Source organism: Heliangelus exortis, chromosome 18, assembly GCF_036169615.1.
Source record: "Heliangelus exortis chromosome 18, bHelExo1.hap1, whole genome shotgun sequence".
In the NCBI taxonomy this organism is placed as follows: domain Eukaryota; kingdom Metazoa; phylum Chordata; class Aves; order Apodiformes; family Trochilidae; genus Heliangelus; species Heliangelus exortis.
Genome location: NC_092439.1, coordinates 3,654,048 through 3,669,900, shown reverse-complemented (window position 1 = coordinate 3,669,900; position 15,853 = coordinate 3,654,048). Strand labels below are relative to the sequence as shown.

Genomic DNA, 15,853 nt, shown 5'->3' with positions numbered 1-15,853 from the left:
TTGGTTTCTACCCCAAGGTGGAGCCCAGGGACAGGACTGCTACCTTCAAACACTTTAGAAAACCCAGATCATGAAAAGTCAAAAGCAAACCCTGCAAAATGACTGGAGACCATTTCCAGCTGTTCCTTCTGGAGCTGAATTGAATCCCATTAATTACATTTTTCTTGGTGCAGAGTTAAAAGTGCTCTAAGTGTGCTGTGAGCTGCTCAGAACGTTTTCATGTTTAGAAACTTCTGGTTTCCACCCACGAGCTGAAATTCAGCTCTCTGTCAAGCTGTTTAACATTCATCCAAGATAAGGTTTCAGGGTTTACATTTTAAGATAAAAACTCACCGAAGAAAAGCCATCAGCATCCAAAAAGATTGAGCATGAAGAGATTTGTAGAAGCTAGAAAGCTCATTACAGTAAATGTATATATATATCAGTGCTAATAACCTTATAAAAAATTATGCTGGGTTTTATTTTTGTCCTTTAAAATATGAGTAGGAATTTCACCAAGCCACTGTCAAACTTCCATGTGAACAGAGCTAAGCACACACACAGGAGCTGCTAAATGCAGGGAGTTTCCCATTTGAAACACCTTAAAGCATCAAGAAAGCAATCGGACTTTCATCATCTGTTCCGAATCAGAAATTTCAAGGACGCCTTCTTTATCTGCACACATTTTGCTCAAAGACCCTCCAGTCATCCATCCTTTGAAGTCACTAAATGCAGCAGGCAGCACAACAGTTCAGCTGGGGAATACCTGACCGGTGGAACTCGTTTTTTGGGGCCATTGTTCTCAACAATGCTTCCTCTGGCATCCCACAGCCTGGGGGGAAGGTGAGAAGCCAGGGCAAGGCACTGCCTTTGACCTGAGCACTGGAGGAACACGAATTCCCAGCTAGATCTGAAAAATTTCGTTTACAAAGCTCCCACCAGCTACTAACCCTTTTTTCCTGGACTCAAGACTTATAAACCACGTTCTTGGTGTGTCCCCCATTCACTGCTCTGAGGACTCGCTGTGTTTCTCAAGCAGTTCACCTCCCTGCTGTGATTGATGCTCATCCCTAACCCACTGTGAGGCTCCACTGACTCCAACTGATGTGAACAAGTGAATACTAGAAAGGAAATTCATCTCACAATAAGATCAATGCTAATTTTTAGGTGCAATTACATTAAAAAAAAAAATTAAAAAATCATGCCTTTTGTTTCCAAGACAGCAAGAAGTGCTGAGAAAAATCTGTTGATCAAAATCAGGAATCTTAGTTTATGTACAAAGGCCCTGGTGCTCTCCAGAAAATCTATCTCTGTGAAGTCTGTGTTAGGCTGCAATGGATGGAATGAATCCACCCAGGACAAACTAAAGCTGCTGGAGATGCTGTGATGGATGGCCCCAGCTTCCCAGAGTGAGGGAATAGGGAAAGAGTTCCCTGGCAGAGCTCTAGGTGTGGATCCTCACTGCAATATGCCTTCTGCTCCCTCCCAGTGCCCAAACACCTCTCCTCCAGGCAGGCAGAGAAGATGCTCTGCCCAGGGGATGGAGAGATGGGATATCCAAACACCTTTTTCCTGCTTCATTTAACAGTCAATGCTTTTTTCTCTCCCAGCAGGTACCTTTGGGATCACATCTGTACACAGGCACTATTTGAATTAAGACTCTTACTGAAAACATGGTTCCCCTTCCTCCCCAACCTGCGGGCACCGCATCACTGGGTTCAACTGGTGAAGCTCAGCAGCTCCCCAGCAGCCTCTGGCACCTTTTTTATGTCACCAAAGGTTCCAAAAGCACAAGAAAACTGGTCTGAAACCACCAAGAAGAAAAAGAATAGGTGAGCTAAATTCTTACAAGCCTGACATAACTAAAAAGTGGAAGGGAAGGAATGAAGAGCTGTATGGAAACAAACTATCCAAGAGGGATTTAATTTCCTCGCTGACGAACGGGATGGACACATTTGCCCCTTGGCCAAGGGTCACTTGCCCACCCACTCCTCCAGAATAGATGGTCAAGTTCACCCAGGGAAAGGTGGCTTCTAAACACACCCACGGGGCAGGTAGAAGATGGGTCCCTTGCTCCCCACTCTTGTTTTAATCCCTCCCGACACTGCAACTCCACTACTGCAAATCAAAGGTCTGCAGGCTGTCATCCCAAGCAAAGGAGGCAGGCACAAAATGAAGAAATTATATATATGCATAAAGACTGGAAGCAATTCACAGCTCCTGCTGAAGTTCTGCCTTCTTCATAATTCGCTGTGAAGCTTCTGCATAAAATGATCAAGGTGAAAAAAAAAAAACAACGATTTCACACCCGGGAGCTGCTCCTCTCTCACAGCAGCAGCAGCTGCAGCACATGGAGACAAAGATAATGCTCAGGGCTTGCAGGCTCTGGTCCCATCGGAGAAAAAAAAGAAAAAAAAAAAAAAAAAAGAAAAAAAAAAGGAGAAAAGCACAAATATGTGTCTGAAGGCATTACAGCCCGCTGACGTGAGTCTTAAAGCTGAACTTGGCAATAAAACGTGTTAATTTGATCACAGGGCAGAGCACTGTCCCTCAGGAAGCTCAATCACTGAAAAACAATCGTCATTATCACACCAGTGATTTACAGAAGGGACAGACCCACAATAGAGTGAAACACCTCATTCTTTGCAACACGGAGATGTGTGAAAGCAGGGTTTGATGCTTTGCTTTTTTGTTTGGGTTTTTTTTTTCTTTCCTAGAACTGCGCTATAGTGTAAATAAATCCCGATTTATGCCAGCCTTTAAATGAAGTTTATTTTCCAAGAGCCTGTAAAGAACTAGTTCCTATAAAAAGGAAAAAGATCTTATAGCCTCACTCAGAAAAATCAGGAAGGCGACAGAAATTTGCAAAGGGGTGCGAGTGAGAGCTGCTCATTATGTGATAAAAAGCAAGTGCAGCCGGGGCTGTGATATGGCCTGAAAGAGCCTCCCCCCGCCTTTGTTTCCCTGCAAAGTGAGCTCATTCCCACTGAGGTTCCTCCTTTGCACAGAAGGCAAACTTCCAGTGCTAAAATATAACAAAGCCCCACAGTTTTCTGAGGGTAAAAGCCTGAAAGGCTGCTGGAAAGGTAGCCGGGTAGCTACCTATGAGACGCTGATTATTAGTTGAGAAACCTCACAGAACCCTTAAGAAAAACGAGAAAAAGGAAATCCACTAATATCTGCCAGTCCTCACACGGGGTATTTCTTATATTTGTAATTTACTAAAATATATATTGATTTCATGGAGCGTAGAATGAGTCACATGAAATAGCGCCGGGACAAAAAAACTCCTCAGATTTACTCCCAATGCGTTTCCACTGCTGCCAGGATTTAAAAAGCTAAAACCTGCTCACACAAAGGTGCAACACAACACACTTCCCAAAGTGGAGAAAAATCTCTTACCTTGCAATATTCCCAGGCCAAAGTACTTCTCCACCTTGTTGCCCATGAAGAATTCCAGAAAAGGGGCTTAGATTTATTTTGCAGGTTGATACTTTCATCAGGCTACCATCCAGCACCCCCTCTCCCTTAAATAAAACTGCCTGTAACCCGACTGTCTAGGAAAAGACTTGAAAAAAAAAAAAAACAAAACAAAACCAAAAACTACTTGGAGCAAGGTTGTTTTCCAACAGAGCCTTCACCATTCAGCAGCTCTGAAAGACACTGGAAAATACAGCCCAGCTAGAAGGTGATCATCAGAAACTTCCCCTAGAAAGAAATCTGATCCCTCAACAAAATTAACCTCTGAAGTGCTGAAAAAAGGGAGAGGTCAAGACTTTTCTGCTGGGACTGGGTCATCTGTGCAAGGCTGTAACCTGATGGCAGTGCAGAGGCAGACTGGGTGCCTCCAGAGCACATTCCGGATCGGATGAAGGAAAAGCTCATGTCAGCAATCCTGTCCTTGAAGGTACTAAATGACACGATTTGATCTCAGCTAAAAGCTTAAGGTCTCTCAAAAGTCTCTTTCCTACACTGCTTTTAAAGGCGGATTCAGCATCACTGCTGAAATGACTACAGTTGTATGAGAAGGTAGCAGGAGGTATGTCCTAAATGTTTTAATACAAAATATTAAGTATACTGATAAAATAATTATTTTTTAATTCATTATTATACATTTTTTGGGGGGTGAAAAAATATTTCATTACAACTGGTACTGAAAATACCAATTTATTGTCTGGTATGCCCAGTAAAGACCTTATGAAACTGAGCTAAGATATGCAAAAGTTGGGATTAAACACACTTATCCATATTTATAGTTGTAAAGTGAGGGGCTTCTTCCTTCCCTTTATTTCAAGTAGAATAGAGATGAGTATTTATAAATATTTAGCTGATAAAAATTTATGGTTGTTAGCCATGAAAACTCTTAGTTGAGCCTAATATAAATATTTTCTGACCGAATTCTTCCCTGATCTCTGCATTCTGCTGTACGTGGGGGCTTTAAAAATTCTAATATGGGAAAATACAGCAGCACTATTTTCTGTGGGTTGTAGTGCTCAGGGGCACTAATTACCCCATGAGAGATGCTGCATGAACAGAACCTGTAGACATCAGAAAACCAGTAACCCAGTGAGAAAGCTGCTCACTTATAGCCCATGTAGATTCATCATTCAGGAAGCCTCCTGCATGCTCATGGATCCAGTGCAGGGGGGGAGCATCTTCAGGCACAGAGCAGGATGGTCCAAAAAAAAAAAAAAAGAGTAGAAATACAGGAGGAATGGTGATAACAGCGTAGGTGGTGCAAAAGAATTTTGTTATTTTGAGGGTGGTGAAACACTGGAGCAGGTTGGACAGAAAGGTGGTAGGTGCCTCATTCCTTGAAACACTCAAGGTCAGGTTGGATGGGGCTCTGAGCAACCCCACTGGAAGGGTTTGGACCAAGTGACCTTTGAAGGTGCCTTCCAACCCAAACCATGCTGTGAATCTAAACCACGATGGTGTAGGATAGTTGTCACTACTTGGGTGTGGAATGCAGCATTAGAGCTTGGAGTAGATGACTATTATGGGATGTCAGGGATGGATGAAGAACCAAGGGTCTGGCTCAAGGTGACTGAGAGCAGAACAGGGCCAGTGGGATAAAGGCTGCAAGTAGCTGGGTGAAGAGATAGGGGGCAAGGAGCTGTAGCAGGGAAACTGAGGTAAGGAGTGAGGTCTGGGAACATGGGCTGAGGCTGAAAAGAGCCATGTAAAGGAGAGAAAATGAACTTGACAAACCAGTGAAAGTCAGGGAATTGGACTGCAAAACGGAGGAAACAGATTAGCAGATGAGCTCATGAAAATAAGAGCATATTACAGTAATAAGCACAAGGAAAAGGGATACAAAAATTAAAGACAAATATTTTTGTTATTTAAATGGAGGCACTGCCTCTTGCTGTAATTCAGTTACCAGCACTGACCAACAAACTTCCAGCCAAACAGGAACAAACAAATCCATTCGGGTTATGATGGAAAGATTTGTGCACCAAACAAAAAACTACATTTCTGATCCAAACCCGGGTAGATTCTGTTGTCCAGGTTAGTGACGAGGGATGAAAATGAGACTGGCAGCCTTTCTGAACAGTACTGTGCTCTCCTTTCAGCCTCACCTTCAGAAAACCATTCATCATTTGGCCCAAAAAGAAGGGAAGAGTTGTCAGAAGTCAACTCCAGGCATTTATCAACCCTGCTCAGCTTGGGTACCCTGTCTGAAATAAAACAGCTTTTAGCACAACGCTGTGTTTTGGGTTGAAAGAGTTAAAATGCAAGTAATTTAAAGGTTATAAAACAAGGACTTTGTGGAGATATTCTGCTGCCAAAACCTTCAAATAAATGAGTCTCAGTCTGAGCTTGCCTCTCTCCACTGGAGTCTGTATTTTAGTGGCCATGGGGTTACTATAGCAACACAGAGGACTGGTAATTTAGAGACTGGTGGATCTGACAACTTGCAATTTAGAACAATACTACTAATAAAAGCAGCCTGGGAAAATCCTCATTTAACACAAATGTTTGTGTTTGAAATTAAAAAAAAAAAAAACAACAACAACAACTTCAGTCGGTTTGTTTGTTTTCAGCTGGACTATTATCTACATATATTAGCCTGATGCTGAAAAAAAGATAAACATGACTCTTCTGGTTTTCTCTAGGGTCAACCCACCCTCTTCACAGTGCACACATAAATGACAAGCTGTAGATGTCATTAACTTTGTTGGAGATTAGACAAGAATCTGTTTTTTAAAAACCAAATATGCATTACCTATAATGAAAGTGAGGGTAGTAATAGTCATGAGTATGATTAATCTTTTCTTGCCTCTGCTGACTTGAACTGGCAGCCTTTATTTATTAACAAACTCTGTCAGCTGCTCCCCATTCACTATTTTAATCACAGAGCAGTTACTAAAGATAACAGAGATGACAGATACTTAAAGGAATCAAAACTGGAATAGTAAAGCTTTCTTCTCAGCTTCATCCCTCCTGTATTCACAAAAGGAGGTCCCACAAATGTGATGTTTCTTAACTATCTGCTCACAGAGTTGTATAGGAAATTGGTGAGTGATCCATGGTAGTGTAAGAACAGCCAGAAATAGTCTAATTCCCAAAATATTCAAATCTGAAATTGTAATCTGAGGGGAAAAAAAAAAAAAAAAAAAAAAAAAAAGCACATTCCAGCTGTTGAAACCCCAGCTCCAAATAAAACCAAAATCAGAAGATTAAGGTACAGCATATTTGTCTCTACACCAATCTACAGCCCCATTGTCCTTCCTTTTCCTGGCAGCCTTCACCATGTAAAGGAGGAGGGATTTTGCAACATAATACCCATAACACTCAACACAGAGGGATACTTCCAGATGAATTTTACATGTAGCAATAATCATAGTTTTATGGGTCAGGAAGTTCAGAAGATTAGTGTGTTATGGCTGCAGTTTATAAAAGCTTTTGTGTTAGAAGTTTCACATAGCAATGGGGTGAGATAAGCAGTGAAGGGCTTTACATTAAGTTCTTTTATGGTAGTTAAAGTTGGGGAGAAGTAAGGAGACCCCAGGTATTAATTTACCTAAAGAACAGCTGCTTAGAAAAGGCTGCAAAGTGTCCTAATACTCAGTGTAATAAAATCATTGCACCTCCAATTCCTTGTTCTTTCTCCCCACACTCCTGTGGGATTCCCATTAACCTGGCTGAGAACTGAGCTAAAACTGTGTGCAACCAAAAAACTTATCAAAGAACTCTGTGGTTTGATCCTCATCTGAAAAGACCCCAAACCATAATTACAGGGTTTGCATTCTAGGTGAAAGCAGCATAATTCTTGCTGCCTTTCAAACTCTCCCTCAGAGAACACCAAAATGCTGGAAAATTGGGGGTTTACTGCACGATGTTAATTTCCTTTACATTTTTTTCTCATTAGCTGAGATGTAGCATTTAGGAACTATAAACTTCCTATAAGATACCTGTATTTGATGACTGCAATGATTATAGCACAGCCTGTAAAGACATCGTGCTTCACAGACTTTGCAAGCTGATTTATGATGTGTGGTGTGAAGAATCTGCCACATTTTACCCTGGAAGACACTCCTGTACAACTGGGTCTTAAAATCATCTCAACACTACCTTTTAAAAATGTCCTTCTTCCCAAAGAACACTTAAGATTATTTAAATGGGGAAAAAACATATTCGTAAAGACCAAGCTTACTCCAAACAGAGTTAAATATTCTTTTGAACACGCTTCTAGGCTTTGAACTTAAACACATTAAACAAGAATCTATATTTTCTAAGTACTCTCTTTGATGACATCTAGGCATGAGAAAATAAAAGCAGGAACATAGCAACACAGCTGCACTATTCCAACTATTAAGCATCACACTATAGGGCTAAAATTCTATGCATCAGCCTGAACACCTATATTTTGTGTTAAAGTAAATTTATAAAAACCCCACCCAATTTGTATTCATATGTAATTGTCAATCCTGGGAAGGTTTTCTAGGTAAATCTAGGGCAATATAAACTCACATTAAGAGAAAAGACAGCAAATAGACCCAAGATGCTACAACCCTCTGAAGCTGTGGCTTCTAAAGGGAGCTGGGAGGCAGGAGAAGCACATCTAAAAAAATTAAGACCTAATTTTTAATACCCCTCATTCTGCTGAGTGAATGAGGCACCAAATTTGCAGATTGATAAGGGATTTATGCTATGAAATATTCTTCTTCACATTCTTAAATCTTGAGGGTGAGAGTCCTTTCTTGCCTGAGAGAGAGATCCCTGAGAGCAGAGAGTGATATTATAATGGTGCTGTCTGGATCGATTGATTTTTGAAGTGAACAAATGAAGTACAGAATACTTTGAGACTTTGTTAAAATCACTCATATAAGTAATATTGTACAGAAAAAACTAAAAAGGAATCATCAGTGTGTGCTACTGCATGGGTACCTATGCAGAGCCAGAGTTTTCTAGTCCCAAGGCCAAGTCCCTTGGCATGTGAGTCAATAATAACATTTCACTGGACTTGAATTGAAGAGTAGGGATTTCAGCCCTGAAAAGATGGTGCATACACAGCCAAACATGGAAGAAGATTAATGATTTGGGGTCAGCTCAATAATTATTTCATTGATAATTGTCAGGGAAATAGCCCAACTCAGACTCCTAGGAAATTTCTTTTCCCTGACCAACAGAGAAACCCACAGCTTGCTGTGACAAGGTGACACACATGCCTGATGGAGCAGGAAAGACTATTTATGGATGTGTAATATAGGATAAAAATGGTTTTACAACCTTTTCTATTTCCTTAAAAGATTGCTTAAAAGGTGCCAATAGCCTACATGGAGCACTTGCCCCAAGTTTGAGGCATAATTCTTACCATCCCCACTTCAAATGAGTTATCACATCAGAGTGAATAAACACAAACAGCTACTTTCTAGAGGCAGTGGAGAAAGGAAAAAGCAGGCAACTGGACATAATCCAATAAAAATGGGGGATGCTGAGCAGCAATGCAGCCTGTGTGCTATTATCCAAGAGGAATTTCAAGTGAACCCTGCATCCAGGGGTTATACTCAGATGGTCTAAACATTTGTTTCTATATTCAAGCACATTAACAAGTCTCCAAGGAGGGAGAAATGCCATCAATGGATTTGCTACATACAAATGTGCATGCTTTTGTATAGGTTTTCTAAGCTATCTGATTTTTTTCAGGCATAGCAAATACTCAGAGCAAACAAAATATATGAGAGCAAACAGCTCGTTAGGAAGAGCAGTCTCTACAAAATGGGAAACAAATCTGATCTTAAAATGTAGTGAAACACAAGAATGAAGTGTCATTCCCATTGTTTTAAAGGCAGTTTTCTTTGTGTCCTCCTCCAAACCATAAAAGTCAGTTCTCTTTCCAAAGAACATAACACTGCCAATCACAGATTTTAACACGCATGCCATTAACCAGGGAGAAAAATTCAGTTTTTCCAACCTAATCCACTGAATAGAACAACAGTTTGCTTCTACATTTTTCTAAGACTTCTTTGTCTTCTGCAGCCATGAAGATTTTCAGCTTGATCCTCTAACATACAAAGTCATAAAAATATTGCCACTGGCACTATGGCTTTCTTCTCAGAACTCTGAATAGAATATTTTGGGATGAATATGTGACAGATGTCCATATGGGATTTAGTTTGTTTTCTGAGCTTTCTAACACAATTGCTTTGTCAACAAGCTATAGAGATCAGATAGGAAGGAAGCTGTACAACTCCATAATCTAGGAGCAATACTGTTTCTTGCCAACAAGGTAGAAAAGAGCTCAGAAAGAGATAAAATTTGAATTACAGGCTCTGTTACAGACAGCAGGACCAGGGGACTCTGTCAGAGGATGCATTTAGGCCCAAGAAGCAGATGCCAGATGCAATATCTAGAGAACTCAGATACTTCTCATTAAATAAACAGCTCTCCAAGTAGTTGCAGCATGATTTGGAAACATCCTGTAAACCTTGATTTGCCTTCCCTCCCACACATCCCCAATAAAACACTGAAATCATTACTGCTCAATCAATTGCAGTCCTTAACCACCTCACATCATCAATTGTAGAAGTGTTGTAGTCAGCTCCATGTGTCTTACTCAAACCCAGTTCAGTTGTGATCAATAGTTTGCCCATCTTAATTGCTTCCTCTCCCCCTAATTAGTCACATCTCTGCATGTACAGTTGTTTACTATTGCTGTGGCTGTTAAAAAGCTAATACATCCCACTAGAAAAGTGAACTAATTTATCCTACTTAAAGTAGAACTATTAAATCAAGCTAGCATCATTATAGCCTGATCTTTAGTGTTTGCAAATCCTCCATATTACTGAGTCTATAAACGTTCAAACCACATAAACACTTGAAATGGCTGCTGATGCTAATGCTCAACTTGAGTAAAAATTCATTTTTCTTTATTTTGAGAATCCATCTGCATTTTTCTAACACAATGAAGATATCTGCTTCTCACACATTATTCCAAAGATTGGATCCAAGCCCAAAGTCGTGCATCTGCTTTTTTTTCAGATCACCTTGCAAAATCTTTCCACTCCCTTCTGAACAGGCTTTCCCATGTGAATTGCTTTTTTCTTCCTCTTACTGGTACTGTCAAACAGACAAACCTGCCATTCCCAATTCACAGCAGGCTACCAATGCAATCCCAAATTTCAGACACTCCTTAATTATAGCATAAACACCTCTGGCAATCACAGCTGCTTATCTGAACTTCTGACCTAATAAAATAGTTGTGGATCACCTGAGAAGACTACTGGTTCTCCACATTAGACTCCTGAAGCATGAATTTTAAGTAGCTAAAGTATCAGCTTTAGGGAAGATTGACTGAAGGAAATTTCAGGAAGAAAGTGGTAGACTCCCTCATGAAAAGCTCAACATTTTAGCTGCAGCATCAGTAAACTGAAAACTTTTTCATTACTCAAAAACTATTCACTTACTGAGAAAACAAATACAGAATGCCTCTTCTAAGGGTGAAATATTCTGCTTTTATTCCACCAGGAAGCTAAGATGACAGTCATCATGCTGTTTAGCTTTCCCATGGTTGCTTGTGCTGAGCAGGAAGGTTTTTGCTAGTTCTGTGCTACCTAAATATCTCCTGCATCCAACTCCAGCCAAGCTTCTGCAGATGGGGGCATCACCGACCCCCCATGGGTCCCTGCACTCAGGGGTCTGGGGAGGGAACCAAGAGGTGCAGAACAGCTTCACCCATGCTGAATGAACCTGAGTGAGTAGTACCACTTCCTTCAAATTTATTAAACCCATTAATTTTTCTCTGGAAGAGCAAATCCTTGTAATTGCTATAGATATTATAACCATAAAACATGCAGAGTGAGCTGCAATGGGATGTGGGAACACCAAGGGCAATAACAACTGAATATTGATGTGGCAAGCTGTTGTATTTAACAGCTTTTTTTTCTTTTGAAACTGAATGACTAATTCCAAACATCTGTGCCTTATAGGGCCCAGATTGTCTGATACCCAATATGTTATCTGATACCTGAGAAATTAACCTGGTAATAACTTGTAAATTATATTCTTACAGGTAAATATTTCTTTTATATACCTTATGAGTGATGTAAGATATTTAATCTGGAATGCCAGATAACAACTCTTAGATTTTTTCCCAAGATAGTGTGGCTTTGGGATTTTTTATTATTTCATGGTAAGCTGAATGGTGTGAAAATACTATCAGAAAAAAAAATCAGTACAACTGATACAAAAGGCAGAGCTACACAGCATAGTTCAGAGATGCCTGACCTGGTGCTGCTTGACATCAGTACAACTGATGACACTGAAGTGGCTCTGCTTGGTGTCACCTCGTGACATTTCTTAGGGCAGTGTTCATTTCTACCACCAGGCACCCTCAAACTCTGGGCCAAGCTCTGCTTCTCTTATGCAGGGAAGTTAATAGGTCAGGAGGACAAATGGGAACTTTCTACTAGAGATGATGAAATGAGAAATGCAGGCACCCAGAAGTATGGGAAAGGAGGAAAGAAAAGAATCTGAGGAGCTGACCTTAAGCCCAAACTTCCTCACGTGTCCAAAATGCTCCAGTCACAAGATGCAAAGCACTGATCTAATATAAACCTGGCTTTGACTCCCATGTGGTCAGAACTTTCTAAGGGTTAACTTTATTCTGGAATATTTGGTGTTTTGGGTGTATTCTGCCCACACTCTTTGACTCCCTGCAGAGCCAGGTCTCCCCTGGCGTTCCCAGGTGGTATAAAGTCAGCCTAAAACTACTCAACCTTGTGCTCTGGTAGAAAGACACAGAAATATGTTTGATTTGGATGAAATCTGTCCAACTGACAGCACCCAGCACTGATCCCACAGGTAAGCAGCCAGTGGGGGGTTAAATTCATCCTTGCATTATCATGCAGCCTTTGGTTTCATTTGATTTTCATTACAATCAAGTGGCAGGGCAGATGCTGTCAGTGCCAGAGGTGACACTAATGCTGGGCTTCTTCCATAAATGTCTCTGGTATGTGTGGTTATCTTAAGGGTCTGGCTAGCTCAGGATGTTGCTGCTCATTGTCTTTGTGCTATTTATTGGCACTCCAAAACTTTGCAATATTCATTACCGTGTTTGAAAAAAGCAAATGCTAAGGACAGAGACTAAGCTGTGCATTACTGGCTATGTGCATGCTGTAATTAAAATGCATATGATCCCCATGCAAATCATGTTACTGAAAATAGTGACTATTAGCATAACAAGTGCTTATTATTTATTGAGATGCAACTGAAGCAGGCATCCTGCTGGGCTCTAACATCCTTCCTTTAAACAGCACCATCTTATCTTACTCATTCTTCACCATTAACAGCACAGAAAACAGGGAGACTCCCTTCTGAGCCTTTGTTTAAGGGGGAAAATCTCGTGTGTTTAATTGTCCTCCAGCATCTGATCCAGTTCAAAGCTCAGAGGAGCCTCTCTCCTGGTGCTTCACTCCCTCCACCCCCATCATCACCCAACTGCAGGCTCTTTAAATGAACCTTTCATACATGCAACCTCACCTACATTATCCCTCTCCAGTTCTTAACTAGTAACTCTAAAGCAGTTTGGCTTCTTGTATTTTTTTTTTTTTTAATGAAGAAAACAGGAATAAAGTGGAAGGAAAAAAAAGCTCATTTTTTCTCACGTCGTGCTACCCTTCTGCTATCATACTTGAAATTAATTCAACCTTTTAATCATGATAGCCATGAAATGTAACAGAAAAGTAGAATTTTAGTTTTGTTTTGTTTTCTCTGGGCAAAACATTTCTTCCTGGATCAGTTCTGTTAACCCTGCCTGCAGAGAGGTCTGTACCACTGATGCTGACACTGTTTTCCTCCTTCCACTCCCTACAAAAGTCCTGAATTCCCAGGGTAAGGCTCTATTACTCTCTAACCTTTCCTAGCATTTCTGTAAGAGCAAAAACTTGCAAAACCATCCCTTGCCCAGCCCTGCTGGGGTTGATGACACGTTTGTTCTCTCTGCAGCTACACCCTTTGCTTCAGAGATGGCTGTGTTACAGTAATGAAATAATTAGCAGGGGAAATTGTTTCAATTATTTATCATTTTGAGCAAAATCGAGCTGTTTGGCCTGAAGTTTTCCATGCTGCGTGCCAGCCTAAGGATGGACTTTGGTCTCAGTTGAAAAAGCACAACAATTCCTGACTATTGTTAGAAAATAAATGTGGTTTTGCTATGAAGTTATATCCATCTTCCCTGAGAAACCTTGTCTAACAAAATAAGGTATTTTTTATTTGGTTCTGGAGGGCCCTGGAGAACAGGGACAGTAAGTCAGGAAGGGAAGCTGAGCTTGAGGAGAATAAGTGGAAAAAAAAGAAAAGAAAAGGGAAAACAAAAATGTAGATGAAAACTCTGAAGTTGAAGACTGGGACCTGTTGCACAAAAGCAGCAGAAAGAGGACAAGGAGCCTCAAATGGGCCTGGAGTAGGAAAAATAAGATGTGGGTCAAATTGGTAGGGAAAATGACAGAGCTGACACTGTCTGTAAATGAATGTCTTGATACATCCTTTGAAGGTGGGATGTTTTTTGTGGTTTGTGTTTTTTTTGTTTTTTTTTTTTTTATGATTCCTCTTTGATTGCAGGAGACACCTGCAGAGGTCCCTCACCCCTCTGCCCCATCACCTATTTTGTGGGGAACTCCTGCCTGCATCTCACAGCAAAAGGACCATGCACAACCTCAGTTTTCTGTTCATGCCCACGTTTCATGTGCAACACCTCCATAGGCACAGACTGTTCCCTACCACTCCTTCCTTTTTTGTGATCCTGAGAACTTTGTGGGCCAACCTTGAAACCAAACACACCACCACACTGCAGCAGTGACCCAAAAAAACAGCTTAGAAACAGCAACCAGAATCCAGTCAGAAATCTATTTGGTTAAAAATGAGGTTTTAAGGCACTCTCTCCCCACCTCTACTTTGGCAAGCTTTAGATGCTAAACTTCTCAACCTGCCAGTTCTGCTGCAGCACTGTTTTAGAGATGGTTTGGAATGTTTTGTTTTAATATCCTGTTGGTTTATTTTAAAAATGTAACTCTTCACAACACGAAGAAGATTCCCTTGAAGCCTCTGTTAATTTTCATAGTTAAATCATCCAGGGGGGATGTGGGAGTTCAAGGATGTGAACCTTAATTCTTTCCATCCCATTTCTGTGACCTGATAGCTCTGCAATAGCCAAGAGTCCAATTAACACCTTTTGGTATCTTGTGTTGGTATTATTTCCAGCAAATAATTTGGCAGGAGAGACAGAGAGAAATATTCCTAAAGAAACAACCCAAATAGAGGAGGCCAAGACTGAGTTCCCTGCTCCAGTCAGGCACAGCCCAGACCTCAACTTCATTTTTCACATTAGAACCCAAATCACTGCATGGCTACTCTGTGAGGTTAAAAGGAAGGACAAACCCCAAACCCTTATTTTCTGTTTTATTCCAGTGCAATAATGAAATTAAAATAATTTTAAACCATCCTGTCCTCTTTCAACATTGGCAGAGTGGGTGGCTCACTTTGCTGTCAAGAGACTGAACATAAACTAGTATAAAAACAGCTGATAAAGACACCTCTAGTTCAGTGAATTCCTCTAGAATTAAGGAATGGTCATTGGCTATCTTTATTTAGAGACTTTAATGAAGTGAACTGCAAAAGGAGAAAAAGATGGAGGAATAAAAATCACCAGATGTACCCCAAAGAGAAGAAACACCCTACCCCAGATTACTAGGTGGATTAATGCAAACATTTCTATTTTGCACAGGCACACACCTAACAAACTACAGCCAAGGTCCTTACCTTCAGTATTAACAATGAAACAAACAAAGATTCATCTGGAAAAATCCTTCTTTGTTTATTCACATCACTTTCCCTCTAATGTGTGCCTGTGCTTTGGTTTGTACAGATTTTTAAAGACCCAAAGGGCCATCTTCCCAGATACTACTTTAGACATCAGCAAGTGCCAGAAAGATTTTCCTTATAGTTACTGTACATTTTCTTTGTCTCCCTTGAACCCATCCTACTGAAGCTATAGCTACAGTTCACTACTTTTCCTGAAAATGTCCAGAGAAAGTTTTGTTCTCCTCCCATGATCACACCCAGCCTTGCTTAGCCAAGTCAAAAGTTATCTTTGGCTCCCATTTTTTTCCTTTCTAAATAATCCCTTATTTCTGAATGACCTGAAAACACACACATTGTCATAACAAGCTTAACCCCATTGCCATGTATTTCAAACTCCTTCACTCCATTGGTGTCAGAACCTAAAAGTGAAAAGCCTGATGGCATTAAATAAGAAGAGAATGTGGGGAGAGACCTGAAGATTCATGGACAAAGTTGGGTTTCAGTAATTCCTTGAGGAGAAAGGTAGATGGGACTACTGCCCAGCACTGAATGCCTTGCTTGGGAAGAG

At 40.7% G+C, this 15,853-nt stretch overlaps 1 protein-coding gene across 9 annotated transcripts in view; it reads right to left on the bottom strand.

Moving 5' to 3' along the window:
• Positions 1-15,853, bottom strand: part of NAV2 (neuron navigator 2) — a 345,652-nt gene that overhangs the window by 53,783 nt on the left and 276,016 nt on the right. Inside the window, exon 1 of one of the 9 annotated variants that reach the window (XM_071762481.1) lies at positions 3,382-3,761. The exons of the other annotated variants lie outside the window; for them this stretch is intronic. Coding sequence (XP_071618582.1) covers positions 3,382-3,479 — 98 coding nt within the window. The 5' untranslated portion in view covers positions 3,480-3,761. Of the gene's footprint in view, positions 1-3,381; positions 3,762-15,853 lie in introns of those variants that run through there. 9 annotated transcript variants of the gene reach the window in all.